The sequence below is a fragment of the Grammomys surdaster genome, unplaced genomic scaffold (genome assembly GCF_004785775.1).
Source record: "Grammomys surdaster isolate TR1022 unplaced genomic scaffold, NIH_TR_1.0 227, whole genome shotgun sequence".
In the NCBI taxonomy this organism is placed as follows: Eukaryota; Metazoa; Chordata; class Mammalia; order Rodentia; family Muridae; genus Grammomys; species Grammomys surdaster.
The window spans coordinates 3,723,744-3,746,717 of record NW_021604672.1 but is presented as its reverse complement, the minus strand read 5'-3'; the positions used below and the strand labels follow the sequence as shown (position 1 = coordinate 3,746,717).

At 39.8% G+C, this 22,974-nt stretch overlaps 1 protein-coding gene across 1 annotated transcript in view; it reads left to right on the top strand.

Annotated features, from left to right (window-relative positions):
- Positions 1-5,148: 5,148 nt before the first annotated feature.
- The window catches only part of Strn (striatin), an 81,089-nt gene continuing 63,263 nt past the window's right edge, over positions 5,149-22,974 (top strand). The window contains exon 1 of the mRNA XM_028773433.1: positions 5,149-5,454. Coding sequence (XP_028629266.1) covers positions 5,221-5,454 — 234 coding nt within the window. The 5' untranslated portion in view covers positions 5,149-5,220. The remainder of the gene's footprint in view (positions 5,455-22,974) is intronic.

Here is a 22,974-nt window from a genome sequence, read left to right as displayed (position 1 = left end):
AAGAAGGCAAAGGGAAATGATGGTGAGGGGCTAAAGAGATGGCTCCATGGTTAAGAACGCTCGCTTGTGTAGAAAACCTTGGTTTGGTTCCTAGCACCCACATGGTGGCTCCAGTTTCAAGGGATCTAATACTTTCTTCTGGGCTCTAGGGACACACTTGTTGTACATACAGGCAAAACATTCACACAAAAGATTAAAATAAACTTAAAAAAATATGATCAAGACCAAATCTGTTTGCTTAGGTAAATTCTGAAGTTGATTGCCACTGATATTCTAAGACAAGGCTTGCTACTGCTTCAGAACTGGATTATCCTTTCCGGCTGTCTGTGTTTGATATTTAGATTGATTTAGGAAATCTTACTGTAGCCTTGAAGTATTTACTTACATACTTATCAGCCATCACAAAATCAAAATTAATTCTAATTTAACAATAAATTTTTAAAACGAAGATGCAATTTTATTCTTAAAAAAGACCTTTTTCTCCAGGGAAGAGAAATCTCCCTGAGAACTCCCTTCTTTTTCCTTTCCAGGTAAAAATGAATCACCCGTGATGTCTGCTGTTAGAAGTTCTAATCCAGATGCTGGCCTCTGAACTTATACTACTCAGACCTTCGATGGGCCACTGACAAGGACATCAGACAGCTAGAGATTGACATCACTAATATGAAGAAGTCCCTCCTTTCGCTGTCTGAAGAGACCTCCAAAAATTGCAAAGGACTTTATTGAACTTGATTTACTCTTTTACAATAGAAAAGACTGTGTACAGTTCTTGCTGTCTTCAGACACATCAGGAGAGGGCATCAGATCCCATTACAGATGGTTGTGAGCCACCATGTGGTTGCTGGGAATTGAACTCAGGAGCAGTCAGTGCTCTTAACCACTGAGCCAGCTCTCCAGCCTGACTCCTTTGGTCTCAATGAGCATGATATGTTTCCACAACGCAACCATTCCCAGACATCTCCGGCAGTGCATTTGAGGCATCTGGGGGAAGCTGGATGCAGGAAAAAGCTGTCTGATAGAGGACAGGCAGGAAGGAAAGGGGGCAGAGATGAGAGCCAGGACAGCAGTGAATAAACAATGGGTTAGTGTAAATTCCTGTTCCCCAAAGCACTTTTTGTCCCTTTGGTGACTTCTTTCCACCCAAGCAATTTCCTTTTTCTGCTCAAAACTCTGAAAGTGCCCTCAAGTTCACTTTGAAGCCTTCCTCTAAAACTCATATAACCAGTCATTTCACACAGCTTGGGAAAAAGAGCCACTCATTTTTAATGAAAATAGAAAAAAAAGTCAGACGAATTGCCATTTTATAGAAATGTGACCCTAGTCCTACAAAGCATACATGGATTCACAGACCGTAGCACACGGTGTTATCTAAGCGCCATGTTAGCAGACCCTCCTTTCACTTTAAGCTCGTTATACTGACTTAGAAGTCATCACCTCAATAGTTGCTCTGTGTGCTCAGAAAAGCTATATTCCCTGCCACTGGGGCTTTATTGTATAATAAAAATATCAGAACATCAACACCGTGAGTTTTGTTTGCGGCTTAGAGGTTAGCTTAAGCATTAGTCTTGCTGGTTCTAGGATAATTTTAACTCTTACTGAAGTCCTGGTGTGGGAGTGAAGAAGATGAAAGGGAAATTAATTATGGCGTTTACCAGGGCCTTGTGAGTGTGTGTGTGTGTACGCATGTGCATGTGTATGTGTGTGTTTAAATTTCAGTTAGTCTTGTGAATTATATTATAAAAAGTTATAGCCGAGCAATGGTGGCGCACACCTTTAATCCCAGCACTTGGGAAGCAGAGGCAGGTGGATTTCTGAGTTCGAGGCCAGCCTGGTCTACAGAGTGAGTTCCAGGATAGCCCGGGCTATACAGAGAAACCCTGTCCCCAAAAAACAAACAGACAAAAAAAGTTATGATTATTCAATATATTCCATAGAGTAGGTACTATGCTAGAAGTTTAAATTTATTCTCCTTTATAACCTCAGTTATTTTGTAAGACAAATGTTATGCTTTAAAAACACTAGAGAACTGGACCAGTGAGAATACTCAGCCAGTAGAGGCACTGGTTGCCAAGTATGACATATGTCCTAGTTCCATCCCCAGAGACTCACATGCTGAACAGAGAGAACTTACTCCATAAGTTATCCTCTGATCTCCACACGTGAGCAGCACCGTGCGCGTGCACAAGCGCGCACGCACACACACACACACACACACACATGCACGCACACACACTCGTGCACACAAGTTTTAGAATCTAACTCATATAGTAGGAAAATATGGGATTCAGAGGCTTTAGTTAAAGCAGGAGAACCTTAAAACTTTTAAAGATGTAGTGATTTTTGTTAAGCTACCAACAAAATACTACCACATGCAGATCCTTTAAAATAAGTTTAATAATGCCATTTTACTATAACTCTTAATATTTTGACTTATTGAATGTTATTTCCATGATAGGAACCATCAATGCTATTTTGATTGTGAAGATGTACTCAAAAGCAAAGAAATTATTGAATATGAATGACAATAATTCTCTAGTATATATCCATAATAGTCCAGGATGTCTATACTTTTGGGAAGTATGTGAGTGTAGCATGTGTATGTGTGTGCGCATGTGTGAAATCCATGAGTGTTCCTCGATTGCCCCTCAGCTTTATTTTATTTTGTTTGTTTGTTTTTAAATAGAGCCAGGAATCTCTCGCTGAACCTAGAGTTCACCTGTTTGGCCAGACTGGCTAATCACTTATCTCCATGGACTCACCTGTCTCTACATCCTATGGTCGCCCAGTACTGAATCACAGGTCGTTACCCGCACCTGGCTTTTATGTGCCTGCTGTGGGTCCACACTCAGTTTCTCATGCTTAGATGGCAAGCACCTTACTGACTGAATCATCTACCCTGCCTTACTATCTATACATTTAATTATGTTTTATAGTCTTTTGAATCAATTTAAAGTAGTTGTCTTGTCTGACATGTCTTCTGTTACAGGAAAAAACCAGATTTTTAACATCCAAGATTATAAAATGACTTAAATCCCTCAGATGAAAAAGTTCCATTCTAGCCGGGCGGTGGTGGCGCACGCCTTTAATCCCAGCACTTGGGAGACAGATGCAGGTGGATCTCTTGAGTTGGAGGCCTGGTCTACAGAGTGAGTTCCAGGACAGTCAGGGCTACACAGAGAAACTCTGACTCAAAAATCCAAGAAACAAAAACTGAGAAAAAAATAGAAAAAAGAAAAGAAAGGAAAAAATTCTATTCATATTTCCTTGGTTCTGATAGATATAAGAGACTAGTCAACCTGTTTTTTAATTGATTAATTAAAATTAAATCGGATGGATAGAGAAATAGATAAGTAAAAAAGAATTTTTTTTTGAGACAGCCTTGGCTGTCCTAGAACTCAGTCTGGAGAACAGGCTGTCCTCAAATTCAGAAATCTGCTTCCTTCTGCTTGCCTCTGCCTCTGGGGTGTGCCACCATGTATGGCTCAACTTTTTTTTTTTTTTTAAGGTCACTGAGCTAACAGGCAGGTAATCTGGGTGCTAGTTTTGGCAGTCATCAGTCATTCAAGGTCTCATTGAGGACAGTCTCAATTTCTTGAGCTGTGAATGAGAGAAATCAGGCTGGATCTCAAAGGACATTTAGAGCCAAACTAATTTATGACACAAGGAATTTGGCCAGGACTGGATCAACTTTTTATGATAATAAAGAATGAATTCACAAAGCAGAAACATTCAGTAACTGAGCGAAGAGGGCTTTGCCTTGGCTATTTGCAGCCAGAGCAGATACAATGTGTTTCCTGTCCTTTTCACAAGTTGCCATGGGAAGACCCGGAGCAGAGAGGACGGGGACAGGATGCCCTTCCCTTGCAAGTCACTCATCAGTTTATATCTTTACTTATTTTTTTCTCATGTCCATCGGATCAAAACAAAATTACAATTTTTTTGTTATAGTGACAACTAAATTATTAATTTTGTTTCCATTTCTTAAATGTTCTTCAGGCACACTCCTTTCTCCTGTCGGTGTCGTGTATATTTATAGTGATAATAGTTATCAGGGAACTCAGAGAGGGAGAACACCGGCAAGTCACCTAGAACGAAAGGATTTTGGTGTGTCTTTGGTGTAAAGATCAATTGCCCAAGAAATTGGGAAAGCAACAAATGGGAAGGGAAGATTCCTGAGTATTCAGGAGTGCAGTGGAGCAAAAAGGGACTTTGTTCCTTCAGTGTGTTGCCCTTAGGGCTCCGTGACTCTACATGTATGTCAGTCTCCTTTTGATGACAAGAACTATGACATCCATCTTTATATTCTTGGCATGGAATATTACCGACAATAAAATACTTGTTCAAGCGAATTGAATGAAAACTGCCGCAAAGATGTGAAAAAATGAGATTGAACAGGCAGCACTTGTTACTAGAGATCTAAAACTTTTTTGCAGATTTACCGGCAGGATTATTACAAAGAAAGGGACTTTAATGCCAATATTTCAGACTAAATTTTAAACTAGAAATTAGAAGAAGCCCTCATGGCAAATGTCGAACTTTAGTAGAAAGACAGAGAGAGGACCAGAGTGCCTCCTCCTAAGGGAAAACTGGTCTGTTAACAAACTCTGAGCCCCTCTGGGGATGAAAGATAGGCTCGATGACAACTCGTGGTTCAGGGGTGTTGAGGCTTTGATGAACCCCCAAATGGGCGACGAGGGGGCAGACGACCAAATGGCTTGTCCAGAGCCTATTTCTTAACAAAACGACCAGGAAGCCCTAAACTAAGTGCAGCTGGGGCTGGTACTTGGCGTGATAACTTCCGCGTGTGAGTATGCAACAGGGAGCGCCGCCCGCGAACTTCCGCATGAAGGGAGGCTGCTGCGGTGCGACCCTAGGGGCACCGCTTGGCCGCACTGCCGAAGAGGAAACCCGCGCAACCCGGAGGGGAGGGCGTGGCGAGGAAAGGGCGTGGCTTCAGTCCCGCCTCGGAGAGGAGCAGGCCTACAGGCAAGTGGGGTTCGTCACGCCCCAGGACTACATTTCCCGGCAAGCCCCGCGGGCCGCAGTTGACCCACTTCCCGGCCCGTCACGGGCACGCCCGGCCCCCGCGCCCGGGCGGCTGCTCCCTGCTGACTGGGGTGTGGGCGGGGAGCGGCGGAGGGAGGAGGCAGAGCTGGCCGCCGCAGTTTGCCGCCGCTGCTGGGCGCCTAGGCAGAGCTCCCCGGGCTTCGTGCGACCGCCATGGACGAGCAGGCGGGGCCCGGCGTCTTCTTCAGCAACAACCACCCGGGAGCTGGCGGTGCTAAGGGGCTCGGGCCTCTGGCGGAGGCTGCAGCGGCCGGAGACGGGGCGGCTGCGGCGGGGGCGGCCCGAGCTCAGTACAGCCTCCCGGGGATCTTGCACTTCCTGCAGCACGAATGGGCCCGCTTCGAGGTGGAGAGAGCCCAGTGGGAGGTGGAGCGGGCGGAGCTGCAGGTAACGACCCTCCCGGCCTGGCGGTCTTCATCCCGCCTCTTCTCTCTCCTCTGCCCCGCCCCGGACCCTTCGCCCCCTCCCCCAGCCCGCTCGCGTCCCCTCCCCCTTGCCTCGCGCCCATCACTTCCAGACTCTCATCCCCCTTCCTCCAGTCACCTTTGACTTTTGCTGGTCCCACTTCCTTGAGCCTGTTTTCCCACTCCTTCTGATCCATTTACCCTCCCGGCGCCTTTTAGTCGGCTGTTTCCCACTCTCAACTCCTGTGCTTATTCCTACTGTTTGCCATGCCACATCTTGGGTTGTCCGTCCCTTTCGGTTTACTGATTGGGTTGACAGTAGTTTTGAGAGACTCCGAGCAGATCATCTTGGCTCAACCTGACGCACCCGATGTCTAGAGACATTCCCCGCAAAAGGTTTTGGCAGTTGACTACTGTTCACTCTGCAAGGAAGGTGACCAGAGAAAGCAACATAAGTTGTATCAGTGAGGCCTCGGCTTTCCGCGAGAAACTGACATAGCGCTAGAGTGTTGCTAGAAGTATCAGCTCCAGTTTTATGTCTGAAAATGTTTCCCTTTCTGCTCTTTCACCCCATCCCGCATTTGGTTTAGAGTCATGGGTTTCAATGAGGGACCTGACTGATGGAAGTCAGAAAATGGGCAGAGGTGGTACGCCTTTTCGCAGAATCTAAAAGTTCCCAAGAGTTGATTTTTATGTTCAGTGCTTTGCAAGCGTGACCTATACAAGGGGCTTCAGTGCTATGTATGGTGCCCCCTTGCATAACCTGCAGGAAAGCATGCTTATCTGAGAAGAGCTGTTGTAGGCCAGAGAAGAATGAAAGGTTGATACTTCACTGGCCATTCTGAGTTGGCAAGTAGGTTTTCTATGACTGTTTATAAAACTTCCGACACACACTAATTTCCAGAGGAACTCAAAGAGCTGTGAATTGTTGTGCCTCTCTGTTTTATGGGCTAAGCCTATATGCTTATGAAATTTGAGTACAGTTTTAGTTTGTTTGTGAAGCACTTGAAGTGTGTTCCTTTTTTGGTCCTTTTTTTTTTTTTTTTGGCACAAAAATTAAAGAGAAAGAAACATGCTGAAGAGACTCCTTTGCAGAAGCAGACTGCTTCGGTGAGACTTATGTGACCACAGAAGGAGCCAACAGAAAAAGAGTAAATAGGTCTATGATAAAGGCTCTGCCTGCGTCCAGCTCTGTGACCTTGAGGAAGTTCTGTGACCTCTCTGGGCTTCAGTTTCATCCTTTACTTATTCAGCACATGCTCGGGGCTCATTGAATGCTTGCCTTGTGTATCCAGACTCTGATTAACTAAACTGAAAAGGCTGCTGCCCCTCTCATGGAACTTCTATTTTAGCCAGAAGGCGACCGGTCAGAGGATATAGCTGTGTCAAATAGCCTATAGTTACCTCTTCAAGGAAAAATAAGAATACAGGAGTATAGTCAACTTTTGGGAGGTGGGTATGGACAGTTGAATGAAGTAAGGAGTGGCCTGTATGGTCTCTTCTGTTCTACAGTTACATGGTTTGTATTCTTTGCTGACTTTTTCATACCTACTGTTAGGTATAAGTCTATTTGATACTTGTAAGTCTTCTTGTGATGACTGATCTTGTACCCAACCAAATGACTGAGAGAGTACACAGAAAGTCTGATGCTTAGATATTTACCTTCTACTGGCAATGCATTCTGCAAATGAGCTTAAGGAGTTCAGGTCCAAGGGTCCTGAATGAGGTCTAACTCTTATGAATGGTTGCTAGAAATGATTTTTGTTTGCTTCTGCTTAAATTTTAGCATATTTTGTAGTTTAGGGACTGTAAAACAAATGACACTAATCTGGTAAAAACAAGCAATAGAACAGTGTTTGCCTTCCTTGTGTAGGTGTATGAGGATTTACAGAATAGCCTATGTTTGTTCATTCTATTCTCTAAGGCTTAAATTTTACAATTTATCTGTAAATTTAATTAGTCTTTAATTTTTGCGCACTCATCCAAATTAACTTCAGGTAAGTTTCCTATTGTTGCTTATATTAAGAACACTACTTAATTTTTTTTATAGCATCTTTTAATATATGTTCTAGAGAAAGTTAAAAAAGTCATAGAATATTTTTTAAATATAACAAATATTATTATTGCAGGGTTTGCAATAATGTATGATATTTGTATCATTAATAGAGTTAAAAATTTTTTAAATCGTGTGCTTTTAGATCAACATTAAGTTTGATTCTCCCTTTCTGTGCCATTGGACTTTTCAAAAACAAAAAAAACAAAAAACAAAAACCCCACCAAAACAGTATGAAGTAAAAGAGTTGAGTTGTGATGACACATGCTTGTATCCTTTTAGTTTTTACATCTCTTCCGAAACCATCAACACCAAAGTCAACATAAGTGCCTTTAAGGTTCAGTCTCATTTGTCCCTGCAGGAACCTGTCAATCCTGCTCTTTCAAGCTGTCAGGGCTGAGTTGTGAAAGGCAACCCCGGTTCTCACCTGTCTGGGCAGCCCTTCTCACTTCCTCCCTCCTTTAGATGCTGGGAATGAGAAAGGAGTCATAGAGCCTCAAAATTATTTTTATTTCTTTTTTGTTTTGTTTTTTCGAGACAGGGTTTCTCTGTGTAGCCCTGGCTGTCCTGGAACTCACTCTGTAGACCAGGCTAGCCTCGAACTCTCCAACTCAGAAATTCACCTGCCTCTGCCTCCCAAGTGCTGGGATTAAAGTCGTGCGCCATCATTGCCTGTAGAGAGGGTTTTTTTTCCCCATGTATGAGACATGGTGCCAGAGACCCCAAAGAAGCCTGCATCCTAATCATTGTGGTGGCAGGGAGGAGACTCAGACTCATTTGAGAGGGAGATTGACTGTCTTAGAACAACCTGTGAAGATTCAGCAGCAAATGTGAAGAGTTATGAAGTAACAAGAACCTGAGGCAGTCATTTGAAAGTTACTTACAGGAAGGCACACATGTAAATAAAATAAGGTAACCCTAGATTTTGATGATGTGTATGGAAGTGGGGGAGGCTTTGGTTCTGTCTAGAATTGTTTAGATCATCTAGTAGAGGACATGTGCTGTAGAGGCTCTGGGCTGGAGGGTTTATGAATTCAGATTTGGCACTAATGATTTGTATCTCATTTAGCAAATATTTTTCAAGTATATACTTCATGCCACGTCCTGTTTTAGGCATGGAGAAGATATAAGATCTTATCTCATGAAATTTAAATGATAGGGTCAGATAAACAGTGATGAATACCTGCTACATTGCAAAGTATTACCTGCTCTGGTCAAGTAAAGGGATAGGAAGTAAGTCATCACAGACCAAGAGTTACTGAGTGGAAACCTTCTAAGGCCATACCTGAGGTCCAGAAAGAGTTAAAACAGCCAGAAGGAGGGAGGATGCTTAGAACATCACAATGGGACAGAAATGGGGCAAGTGTGGCTGGAGAGGAGGAGGAGTGGAGGAAATGATGCCAGAGGAAGTTACTGATCCTGCTCCTGGGAAGACTTTGAATTTTGGGTGTGTGTGGTGGCACAGGCTGACAGGAATACAAGTGCAAGGCTGTTTGGGTTATAGAGGGATTTCAAGGATGACATGGACTATTAGTGGGTCTAGCTTCAAATACAAAGTGAAAAGAGGACTGAGACCACAGCTCAGTGGTAGAGGGTTTGTCCAGAGTATGCAGGGCTCTAGGTTCAACCTCCAGTACCAAGAAAACAGACCACCACTGGGCTTCAGCTCAGCGGATTGGGCAACCATTGGAATGTATTGACAAAAGGAGCATCTTTAAAATGAACCCTTGGCAGGAATTAAGAATATGCCCCAGGAGGTAGGTGGGTAGAAGCAGGGAGAATGTTTAGGAGTCTGTTTTGATTAATTGAGGCCTGAGTTGAGAATGAGGGGTAGTGGTGAGGTTCTTTGCATACACATTTTGTTGATGTATTATTAAAACAAAGTAGGTTCTGAACACAGGAATACAACTGACTAGCCAGTGTGCCGGGAGTAGGAGGTGAGGTGTGAAGAAAAGGGGACTGAAAACAATTCAACACATTGCTCCTGAACACTTCTGAAGGATAGCTGAGATCTATTGAGCATGTCAATGAAAAATGCAAGAACTTTAAAAATGGTTGCTTTCTGTTAATTACGGTAATTATTTCCCATATCACAAAATGCAACAATGACATAGACCTGTTACTAAATCTATACTCTAAACTTACTATTATATAAAACATATTTGCCAAAAATATGACCTCTCAGAGCCTTAAATTACCTCGTGAGAATTAAGTGAGATTATTTTCTTTCTTTTATTTTATTTTATTTTACTTTCTCAAATCGTAATTCATTCACACAGGGGTTATAAACACAGAAAGGCAGGATGTGGGGAAGGGGATGACACTGGAGTGTGGATGTTCAGGGGGAATACAGATATTTTTCAGAACCGGGTATCGGTTGGGTGAAGGTTCAGGGGACAGGTCACTATGACTCTGCCTATGACAAGTGAGATTATTTTCAAGTCTCCAGTAGATGCCTGGTGTGTAGATCGAGTGCTGAATGAATGGTAGAAAATACACAATTTCATTTTTTCTCATGTTTACTGCCTCCGAGAAAATGCTAATCTTCAGTCATAAACTCACCTTAGACCAGACCATGATGGTGCCTTCCTGAGACCATGTAGTTTAACATTCAGGGTCTGCTGCTGGCCCTAAAGCCGTTTAACAGGAATGAATGGTAGCAGCTAAACTTCCACGAACACAGTCACTCACCTTCGCATTACATCTTGGATAACAGATTGTGCACATTTGTAACCATTTTACAAAACAAACTGATTTATCTTTTTCTTTAAACTACTTTTAAATTTGGAACGAATGAACCTTCATTATATTGTTTTATGAATAGGTTTTTGAATTCTATTCATATCCCTGATAATTTCATAATCTTTTATTATATTTTTGGAAAGATTATAAGGTTTTTTTTACTCTTTTAAAACATATCCTTTTGCCATTTGAGTTCAGTGTTTCTTCACCTTAATGGCAATCTTAGAATAATCTGTTCCCTGGGTCTCATCCAGACCAACTGAATCAGAATCATAGAAATTATGGCTCTGGCATTAGCATTTTTGGAGCATTTTTTTAAAAGATTTATTTATTTATGTATATGAGTACACTGTCACTTTCTTCAGATACACCAGAAGAGGGTATGGGATCCCATTCCAGATGGTTGTGAGCCACCATGTGATTGCTGGGAATTGAACTCAGCAGTCAGTGCTCTTAACCACTGAGCCATCTCTCCAGCCCTTTATGAGCATTTTTTAGCAGTTTTTTTCTAATATGTAACAGAGATTGAAAAGAAATGCTTAGTTTTTTCTATTCTATCTGTTTCTCTCTGTCTCTGTCTCTCTCTGTCTCTCTCTGTCTCTGTCACACACACACACACACACACACACACACACACACACACACGCACACAGTGTGTATATAAAGTTTGGCAGTTTTCAACATGTGTTGGCATTCAGTATATGGATGGCTTTTTATAGAACATGAGATATAATTTCTGTTAATTTCCATTGTTCTTTCTGATGATAGCTAACATTTTATTTTTAGGCAGTAGCCTATTATCATTTGAATCACCTCCTACTGACTGAAATATATAATGACAGAGTAATCTTTGAGTGGAATGAACTTTGGAAGTAACTCCAAACTTTTTAAGTATCGAGAGAGGTTAAATGACCAAGAATGAAGTAGGTTTTGTATAAGCCTTGTCACTTTTATCGCCAGATATTTTGACAGGCTTTTTCTTTTTCTAAAGTCTTTTCAGATTCTTTACCTCCTCTGCCACCTCTCCCTCCTCCTCTTTTGTCCTCTTCCTGTAGATTCAACCCAGGGCTTGGCACATGCTATGCACCTCCTTTACCACTAAGCTGAACTCAGCCTCAGTGTCTCTGTTAAGAATTCTTAAAACCTTCTGAAGTAATCATAGTGATACTTAATGTTTTTTCTTTTTTATCTAAAAAAATTTTAGAGACTCTAATGTGTTTTTGTTGCTTTCTGGTTTTTTGGATACATTTACATTTTCTTTCTGTCTTTGGTATTTTTGTCTTTTATTAATTTTGGGGACTATGGGTTTCTGTTTGCTTTGAATTTTGTTATGCTCTAAATCTCATTATCTTACAGAGTATCTGACTGTAATTTCTTTAGATAGACCCTCCGCTGCATTTTGTTGCCCTCTTGGGTTTTAGTGTTTGTGCATCTGAGGCCTTCCTTCTCTTCTCTACGCTTTTCATCTTTATATTCCCACTGCTTTATTCTGGCTAATGTATTCTGATTTTTCTTTCAGTCCATCATTTCTGTCTTCAACTCATTTCAGCCTGTTGTGGTTACGCAGTGAGCTTTAGCTTGGGTCATTTTGACATTCATTTTGGTTCCTTTTGCAGATTGGTTCTTGTTGTATTCTTTGATGGTGTCTTGTCCTTTGCATATATTTCCAGGATGTCCTTTTTAATCCCTGTATGTGTCACTTTTAACTTGATGTCTCCACAGTTCTTTGGTTTGAGTGGACTGTTCCGGTTGCTCCTTGCTCACAATGACTTGTTCTTTTGTATTTTTGCCTTACTTATCTCAGTGTACTGCTCACTGTCCTTGAAAAAGTATAAGAATATTCCCAGTTTTCAAAGATTCTGTATTTGCTTTTTTATAGATTACTAATAATTGGAGGCGTTATTAGTCGAGCCACTAGTTTAAACAAAAGTCATTGCTTGAGGCATTTGGACCACTGGTCTGATGAGATTGGGTTGCAAATATATTTGAGAACAAATACACTCACTGTCTTTGCCTGATGATTATAAACCTGTTAGTGTCTTATCTAAATGTAAAGTATGCCATCTGTCAGACGTTCAGTCTTGATGGGCTGGATTTTTTGTTTTTTTTTGCCATTTGGTTTCTGTCAGCCTATTCAAGCTAACATACAGATCTGTTTTGCTGGGTCTGTATAAGAAAGATCTTATTTCCTGACCTTACTAGGTTCTGACAGTCTCTTTAATTTGGACCAGATAATTTTTTGCTATCTTGTCAATTTTATGTTGCTTTGAATAAAATTACAATATTTTGTCCAGAATTTTTAGCTGTTTTCAATAGAAAAAGTTGCTGAATTCTCTGGTTTTAGTTTCAAAATCTAGTAAGAATGTCCTCAATATGTATCTTGGGAAGAAAAGTCATACTCAAAGCACTCCCTTATATCAAGAGATATGCCTGTTTAATCCTAAACTTTCTTTTTCTGTTGCTTTGGTTTTTCTTTGCTACAAGGTCTTGCTCTGTAGCCCGGTCTGCTCCAGCATACTGTCTCCTTGTGCTAGGTGCCGGGTTATGTATGCAGCACACCTCCATCTCTCTAGTCACAAAGCTTGGGCTCTAGTAGCAGGGAGGATCCACGATCTTCCTCCAAAGGAGTTGTCCTTTAGGCAGATTTTAAAACAAGAAACTCTTCACTTTGTGGTCTTTGAGAAGTGTCTCAGAGGCCAAATAATCTGGATAGATTTCCCTTTATTACTTGATGCAGCTATGTTGTTTGATTTATGAAATCTGCTAATTTTGTTCAAGTTTCAGTTTTGGGCCATTAAAAAGAAAGCAAACAAACCTTGCCCTTGGGATCCTCAGAGATTCTTACCTCGGCTGCCTCTCTAAATGATGACACAGTCTTTAGCCATCATACCCTTGGGAGTGCGACCGACATGTGGCCCTTAGAGCCAGACAGCCCTTCACTTAAGACTCTCAGTTTTTGTAGGCTTCTCTTTTATTTATAAACTGTTAGTGATGATACACAAATCAAGCAGGGTAGTTAAAAGGTTTAAGAAATAGAAGTATGGGCCAGTGAGATTGCTTACCTGTGAAGTATGCTTCTAAGCCAGCCAGCCAGCCAGAGTATGATTTCTGGAACCACATGGTGTAAAGGGAGAACCAGCGGCTGTCTTCTAGCTTCCACATTGGGGCATGCTTCTGTGTGTTTGCTCATGATAAATATGAAGTATATGATATTGTAGGTGTACATGGATGGTCTAGTCGGTTAGCTCTACTTGATTGAGGTATCTCTGGACAGAGTGCATTAGTTTATATTGTCTATTTAGCATGTCTTAGACGTCTACAGTTTAAATGATTCAGTTGTCAGAGTAGCTCCTGTTCTGTCTTTGCCCTGTATGGTTTGAGGCGATGACGCTCTGGGTAGGCTAGAGATAGCAGTAGTAGATGGTGCTAAGCTGTGCACATAAGCACTGCGCATAGAGGAGGACAGGGCAGCTGCGGAGGAAGATGGAGATGGCAAAGAGCAATCTGGAGCCCTGGCCGGCAGGAGGAAAGCTACCCAGCTTAGTAATTCTTAGAGGATGTTAGGATACTATTCTCAATGTTTTATTTAAGCATTTGTAACTATAGATTTCTAGAGCGTCTTTCCCAACCGTGCATTTCTACTTATTTTCTGTCCTGTTCTTTAGACTAAGAATATTTTGCCCTTTAAGGAAATTTAGAATATATTTATAGAATATAGTATTCTATAAGTTTAGACTTTAGAATAGACTCGGTTTGAACTGAGTCTCAGTCCCTAATCCAGGGCCTGTTTGCTGTAACAAAGACTCCTATTTTATTTATTTCTTTGTGTAGTTGCTTCTTAAATCATAAGATAAATACCATTTGAATGGCTGTTAAAATATAAATTCTCATCACTTGAAAAAGTTCTTTTCCTTCAACTTGGAGAGTTAATGATATACAAAATAAATTATATTATTAGAGTCTCAAAATAAGACTTAAATAATTTGTGTTCCTCAGAAGTATTTAAGTATGTTATCTAGAGCTTAATGCACTCCATGTGGCTCAAGCTGATCTTAATACTCTATGTAGTGCAGAATGCTCTCTAACTTCTGACCTTCCTGCTTCTCCTCCTGGATGCTGGGATTACAGGCTTGTGCCCCATACCTGGTTATATATGCAGTGTTGGAGATGAAACCAGAAGTTTTATTTTTTGTGTAGGGGATACTGACATGAAACTTTGATTTTCTTTAAAAATGTTCAAATTTGAAGCCTTTGAATTTGTTCCAAGGCTAGTAGTTTAATTAGATACATTAATTAGATTAGATTATATAACTATATGTAGTTTAGTATTGTTTGTATGTGTCGATCAGACATCGAATTTTGTATAATATTTTGCTTATTAGGTTTCTTCTTTGCCAGTTTTATGTGTGCTGCTTGAGAGCAGAATGATAAATATGTCAATTTTGTATTTGCTTTTATGCAGAAAGTTAAGGTTTAACTTTGATTACATAACATTATCTGAACAAAATGATGGACAGTAGAAAATATTGATATGCTTAAAAGAATGTTTTATTGCATAGTAAGCTGAAGGCTGTATGAAAAGGAGCCCTTTGTTTGAGAGATGAAGTAGGAAGGAAAGCAAGGGACTAGGTAGGAGCTGCGGAAGGTGACGCTAGGGAAGTGGTGAGTAAGTTTGATGGAGTAGGTATTTTGGGTGTGGCAAATACATTCTTGGCATAAATTCACTGGAGAGATCCTTTCCAAGGAAGGGCCCGAGGGACTGTCTCACCACTGATTACACAGGCTCCATTAGCACTCCTCTGTATGTGATAGAAATTGGACCCAGTGCAGTGTATCTGCTTTGGAGAAGCAGACCTGACGTCAGATACCACAAGGTGATACCAATTTCTCTTGATGGAAAAGTACAGCACTGGAGGAATTGTTCTCTGTTTTTATTGTTTTGCTTATGCTTCCTAAATGAGAAGGTTGTGCAGTGAGCAAAGGAGCTTAAATTATAGGCACAACCCAAACCTGCTCCTAAGGAATGTGGATTCCTATAAGGCTAAGAGGAGGGAACAAGGAGAAGCCTGGAGATCTGGGTCAGCACAGTTAATGAACTTGAAAGAATAGGGTTAGTCAAGGAAGGCATCAGCCTCTCAGTAAGTCAGCATACTGCTTTGCTTGCTGTCTTTTTTTTTTTTTAAGATTTATTTATTTTATTTATGAGTACACTGTAGCTATCTTCAGATACACCAGAAGAGGGCATCGAATCTCATTATGGATGGTTGTGAGCCACCATGTGGTTGCTGGGATTTGAACTCAGGACCTCTGGAAGAGCAGTCAGTGCTCTTAACCACTGAGCCATCTCTCCAGCCCCTTGCTTGCTGTCTTTATCACCCTCTCTAAGCAGTAAAGATTTTGTTTGAGTACCATGTGTCAGATAAATTGCTTAGTACTTTATACTTACAATTTATTTTAATCTTATAAAACTCTATGTAAAAGGTATCAATCATTTCCCAATAAACAGGTAAAAAAAAATTGAGAAAGAGTAAATGTTATGCCATGGAAAAAAGGTTAATGATGGTTCTGGGCACAGGAAGTAGGAGGAAATATTTTGATAATTTTCATTTTCTTTCATACTTCTTGGTCATTGAATAGAAATGTTCTGCCTTCTAAATTCTTATCATCATCAAGATTCAGTTACTTTCTCTGGAAAACCTGTTTGGCTTCTATACACAAAGAGTATTGGGCACTTTGAGAATGTATATAAACCAGAAGCATTTAATATGGTCCAGACCGGTCGATGATCATGTTGCTAGAAAAGATTTTCAACATAATATCCTTAGAATTTTAAGTTAAAATATATTTGTATAGTTATTTGCCAATGTAAGACTAGGTTTACTTTTCCTTTGCTTATTTTAAAGAATACCAGCTAAAGGGGCTAGAAAGGTGGCTCAGTGGTTAAGAGCACTGGCTACTCTTTCTTCTAGAGGACCATGGGTCGATTCCCGGCACCCACATGGTGGTTTATAACCATCTGTAACTCTAGTCTCAGGAAATCTTCTGGCCTCTAAGGGTACTACATGCATGCATATAGACATATATGCAGGCAAAACACCATACATACATAAAAATACTAAGTAAGTAAGTAAGTAAGTAAGCAAGCAAGTAAGTAAATAAATAAATAAATAAATAAATAAATGAAATGTTTAAAAAATACCACTTACAGTTCTGTGTTGTCATTCCTGAATAAGCCACAAATTACACAGTTTATGGTTTTTGGTTTTGGCTTTCTTTCAGTAAAGCACACTGAATGAAAACATCTTGGGATTCTTGTGGCCCTTTCCCTGGTGTTAACATAGGTGTTTCTTCCACATCTGTTTTGATAATACTATTTTTAGTGGCTCTTCCTTTCCTGCCTTCTTCCTTTCCCTCCCCCTTCCTAAGTCATCCTGTTAAACGCAATTAAATTATAACAAACATTTTTGACAGGAAAACCAGTTGACTTTTTTGTTGTTTTGTTTTTTTGAGACAGGGTTTCACTGTAGCCCTTGCTGTTCTGGAACTTGTTTTGTTGACTCAAGAGATGTGCCTGCCTCTTGTCTCTGGAGTGCAGGGATTAAAGGTGTGCACCACCAGGCCCAGCCCAATTGACTGTTGATAAGTGTATACAATTCTGTGGAAATCAAAGCATATGGAAGAACTATAGAGAATGGTCATTACTGTGACTACATAACATGCTCTGGGCTTTGGACAGTGTTTTACCAAACAAGGAAAAAAATACTGGTTAATCTATCAGTTGATTAACAGAGACTCATGGTGGAACGCCTATCATACTGTCTATCTCATACTCTGCATAGTTGTTTCTTCACTAGACTTTTGAGTTACAGCGGTTTTTATTTTTGAAGGTCCAGTTGAGTGACTGGCACATAATAGTTGCTCAATAAATTCTCCTCCTTCTTTCTTTTTCTTTTTTTTTTGTTTTTTTTGAGACAACATTTCTCTATGTAGCCCTGGCCATCCTAGAACCCACTCTGTAGACCAAGGTGACCTTGAACTCAGAGATCCACCTGCCTCTGCCTCCCAAGTGCAGATTAAAGGTGTGAGCCACCACCGCCCTGCTCTAATAAATTATTAATTGGATGAATCTCATATTAGGTTATAGTAGTATTGAATATGTAGCAACACAAACATGTATACATGTTTATTCTGAGTCCCATCAAATTTTTATTCTTAAAACCAGATCATATGTCTCAGACATCTGTGATATTTATGTCTTCTGTGACTGTACTAAATGTACAGCATACACACTGTTGTTATTAGGCAAATACTTTATCTGTTCCTTTTGCTCCCAAGTAGTTCTACCTTGTGACTTCTGCCAGAAAGAGCCATTTGAAGCAAGGCCCATCTGCATTCTTGTCATGCAGAGCATGGGGCCCTGCCCAGCAGATCATTTTGACAGGGTTCTTTCAGGAATGCCACTGGCTTCATAACTGCTGCTGGATGCTACTGCAGTAAATGGCTGCAAGCGGGTGATTTTGTTTGTGATAGTTGTGAATAAGGATTGTTTCCCACAACCTCCTCTTACACACTGAACTCTGACCACCAGGAAATGCCTTTGGCATCATGTCCTAAAAATCTTTATGATCCACAGAATCCTGTAACATTCTTCTCTTCTCGCTCTTTTTTTTTTTTTTAAAGTCCACACCCTCAAATTTCCCATGTTTCTTATTCTTTCTAAATAGTTAGCTGCATATTTTGTTTCTCAGTGGTCAGATTTTAAATAGAAGTACCTAAGGCTAGAGAGGAGTTTCTGTCTCCGAGGACTGAGGATGTTGACAGAGGAAGGTTCACTTGTGTAAAGTCATCCTGGGCTTTGTAGTAAGATCAACTCAGAAGGAAAAAGTCAAAAACCAAACATCTAGTTATCATTACTTTATGTGTACTTTTAGAATTTTGCTTATATATTGCTTACTAATATTATTGAAGTATTTAATCTTCTTTTGGACTCTGAGCCTTTACATAAATACTAGAAATCTGTCAGTTGTCCTAAAGTTGGATTGAAACTCTTAGGTCTGCGCCTGCGGTTTTTTTTTTTTTTTTAATTAGAAATGTGCAGGCCAGCCAAGTCAGTGAGACTAAATAAAGCACACAGGACTAAGGAAAAACTCAGGTTGCTGAAGCCTCACAGAGAATGTGCCATTGGGCCAGGCTTTTGTGTGTGCCGTGTAGTCTAGTTATAGGGGATGCTGAGACATCCCTTCCTCACTCCAGGATAACATAGTGAGACCCCTCTTTCAAAAATGAAAAATGTGGCACTGTAGAATTTTTAAAGTTCAAAAGCGTTTTATACTTTTTCTTCCTGGCCTCTTAGGTTATGCTGTTTTAACTTTCCCATTTGAAAACCAGCCAACCCGTCACGGCAATGGAAACCCCTTTCTCAGCTCTGTTGTTGGTTGTCAGTATGCCTTTGCTCCATTTCTGCTTGTTTGTCTAAATTTCTCCCAACAGACCACACTTATCACCTTCAGGTATTTTTCTAGTGTTCTCTTGTATCATTTTTCTGACTTCCTTTGTTCTTTCTTCCAGGTTCTGGTTTCTCAGTCTCTGCTGAGCACACACCGCTCCCCCATACACTGGCTTAAGAGTCGCTACTGTAGCAGACTCCTTTTCTTAGGCTATCTCTACACCATTCCATCTCTAGCTTCGCTGATACTTTTCTTCAGTTGAAACCTGACATGCCCAGCTTTTGCAAATATCGGAGATGACCTGTTACTTGAATTTGATCATCTGTTCTAAAATCATTTTTCCAAAGCTGACTGACTCTCATTCTCTTACCCAGCTCCTTAACCTTGGTTCAGTTCTTCATTCAGTCTTTGGCTATCTTGTACTCTCTGAGTCATGCATTGACTTGTGAATGCTTTGTATTTCTTAGAACATTTTCAGTCATTTTATTCCCAGTACTCCTGTACTTAGCAATTCATGTCCTGTGGTTGAAGCAAGGGTCTTCCTTCCTAAGTTTTTGTCTTTAGCTTATCCCCTTGAGGACAGGATCTATACTTTCTTGCCTCTTAAGCAGCAAAATACGAATTAAAAATTGATTGCTTCAAATATTCTTTTTCACTTTTCTCCCTGGTATACATTTCAAATCTCTCACATATTAAGTCAGTTAACATTTCTACTTATTAGAGTACTATTTTTTAAACTGGAGTACTGTGATCCTTCTTTTGCATATAAGCCATATCCACTTTAAGTACTTGTTTTGTCATTTGCCACTTAGTATGCTACCTTACCCTGTTTAATTGCTTCTTCTAATCTGTTCAATTGATTTAGGTATCTCTTGAGCATCTGCTAATAATGCATGCAGGATGCAGACTTGGGATGTAGCCATTAAAAGCAGGGACCATTCTCGTCCCCTTTAGGCTTTCGCAATTTCCTTTGTACCTCAAAAAATTACCTCCAGTACTTATCATAGTATGTGTAATGGTGACGTTACTAATACAGTGTGTTCATATATCAAAATAGCACAATAGCCCATAAATATGTACAGTTTAAAAAGTGGGAATTAGCCATGTATAGTGGTGCACACCTGTCTTTAATCCCAGCAGAGGCAGACAGAGGCAAGCAGAGGCAGGCAGAGGCAGGCAGAGGCAGGCAGATCTTTTCAAGTTTGTGCTCAGCCTGGGCTACATAGTGAATTCTAAGCCAGCCAGGACTACAGAGTGGGAGCCTATTTTTAAAAAGCGGGGGTTGGGGGGTGAGGGTAGAGATTACATAATAATATAAAAATAGTGGTATTAAAGCAAAATTAATTGTTTGGGGAGATTGGAAAGGCAACTTTGCTCCTAAAATATGCCCTACCTGGAGAATGCAATCATTGTATTGGAGGGTAAAGAAATCTTTAAGCAAATGGCTGTTTTTGTCATCTTTGATGCAATAAAAATTAAAATATTAGTTAAACTAATACTATATAAATTCAGTTGTATTCCACTAATCTTGTAAAGGACAGGAACAGGATACAGAGAAACAGAAATTGTAAAAAAACTGACTCATTGTCCTGGAGTCAGTTCTTACCCAGCTCCCTTCCTCCTGCCGTCTTCCATGTAACAGTATGGAGCTGAGCACCTTACTGGCTCTTTCTAGTGGAGAGAACGCAAGGTACTCAGGAAGATTGAACACTGTTGTGATCTCTTGTGTTTTAACTGAATAATACTGATTGATAACATTTTACTTTTGTGTATTAGGCTTTAGAAGAAAATGAGCATTATGATCATTGAAATTCAGGTAGTTATGGGTATGTTTATTTTAATCATTCTGTATTAATTTTTAAAAGTCTTTATAAATATGCTTTAATGTTGTAGGAAGAGTTGAAACAAATAACTTATTAAAAAACATCAATTTTCTACAAAATAAAAAAATTTAAATTTACGATTCAAAGTTAAATTTTATTTTTGAAAACTAAGATCTACATTTAGAAGAAATTTAATATTTAAAATAGTGTATATATATATATACATATATATTATACACATATGTACACATATACATCAATCAAGATATATAGAAAAATATGCAGAGATGTATAGACATATATTAGAAACTATAAAGTATTTCTCTCTAAACCATCTACAATTTTTTCACAGATAAATTTAACATAACTTATTGAACAGATTTCTAGATTTTACATATGCATGCCTGTGAAGACTCCTGATGCTTCTTATGTTTACATTTACCTTCATGATAGCTGGGGTTTTTTTATGTTTCATGTCTTTACAATTAATATTTTCCTTCTTTAAGTAACTGTTGTGTACTTAAAATACCTAGAAATCTACCTAAACATTTGTAAGTTTTATTTCTGGCATGATTAGGTTCTTTTTCATTACATTCTGCCTTTTTTGGAGAAACCCTTTAGTCCTCGCCATGTTTCATCCCAGTTGGGTTTCTTTCTGTCTTCCTTGTTAAATTATATCCTGCTTACGTTTTTGTCACCCTAACACAAACTAGAGTCTGAGGAGCAAGAACCTCAACTATGACAATACCTGCAGCAGATTGGCCCATGGGCAGAGGTTTCCATGGTTAGTGGCTGATGTGGAAGGGCCCAGCTGATTGTGCATGGGTAGGTGGTGCTGAGCTGTGCAGGAAAGCTGGGGGAGCAAACCACTCAGCATGGTCTAACCATTGGGCTACATTTCTAGCCTATGTTTTAGAATTTTAGAATTTTCTACAAGTTTATAGTTTCTATCCATCATAAATTGATTTTATATATTCACTTGTTACTTGTCACTGTTATAAATAAAATACTGTGTGTACTGCTAAGAAATGATATTACATGAAAAAGTTATTATAAAGGAATGTGGACAGGCCAAGTATGATATGAAGAATTAATTGGTCCTTATTTGATGAGGTTTCAGTTATTTTTATTATTTTATCTTACATGTTTCAGATTCTGGAGAATTATGCTTTAATAATTATGCTTACAAGAAATTATGTACTGATTTTAAAACTTATAGGAGTTTCATCATGCCAGTGACCAGAATCTTTGTAACTCTTATTCAGATACTGTTGGTAGAGAACCTGGGAAATGGATAAACAAAAGTTGTTTTGGGGAACTTGGATTGCAGGCAAGTGAGCAAAGACTTGAGCTGCTCTTAGAAGGCTCAGCTGGTTAGCTGGAGGAGCTGCTTCTCTGTAATGCACAATTCTCTAGTAATCCCAAACCATGTCTCTGAGAAGATCTTTACAGTGACTTGTCATCTCTACACTCTCCTCACAGAGTCTGCCTTTGTCTTCTCACTGTTGTGTTGAAAAGTTGGGGGGGGGTGACAAAGTACTTACTCGGGCAAGCATGAGGATCTGAGTTGGATAAAACTACGTAAAAGCGCGAGGTGTGTTGGTGCAGATTTGTGATCTCAGTGCTGGGGAAGCAGAGGCACGAGGATTTCTAAGGCTTGCTAGGCAGCTGGTCTAGCTGAATCAACAAGCTCCAGGTTCAGTGAGAGACCTTGACTCAAAAAATACAGTGGAAAATTATTGAGGAAAAGACTGAGCATAAACTTGGCTTTTCCACTTGTGTGCATGAAAATCAGGTTGTAAAATGAATTGGTTACATCATTGGCCTCAAGATTCAGGGCCACCTTACCTGAACTTGAGTTTTCCAAGTTTTTATAATTGACCTGCTTTTAGAACATACTTAGAATAGGGAAGCTCTAACGAAATGCCAGTACTTCATGATAATTTTTTGTTATTGCTGTTATTTTTGGAGGGTGACCTTCTATTGGAGTAATAGTGTTGGGTTTCATGGACTCAATTTATATCCTGCCACTTTGCTTAATCTGTGTATGATTATCAGAGTTTTCCTGTTTCCTTGGGTATGGTACATACATAATCATTCAATGTATAAGACATTTTTCCACTTTTTCTCTTGAATAATACATGTATATAGTTGTATAAATGTTTCTCCTCCTATATTAATGAAAGTGACAATAGCTGTCTGGATTAACTATTTTCCCCAAGTGTAGTTCTGAGATGTTTTAAAGTAGGTGGTGCCAGTCCATATCTGAAAGGCATAATCTTGATTGCTACAATTCTGAATGTTGGAATATGGAAAGATCAAATTTTCTTTCTTTCTTTCTTTCTTCCTTCCTTTCTTTCTTTCTTTCTTTCTTTCTTTCTCTCTCTCTCTCTTTTTCTCTCTCTCTCTTTCTTTCTCTCTCCCGCTTTCTTTCTTTC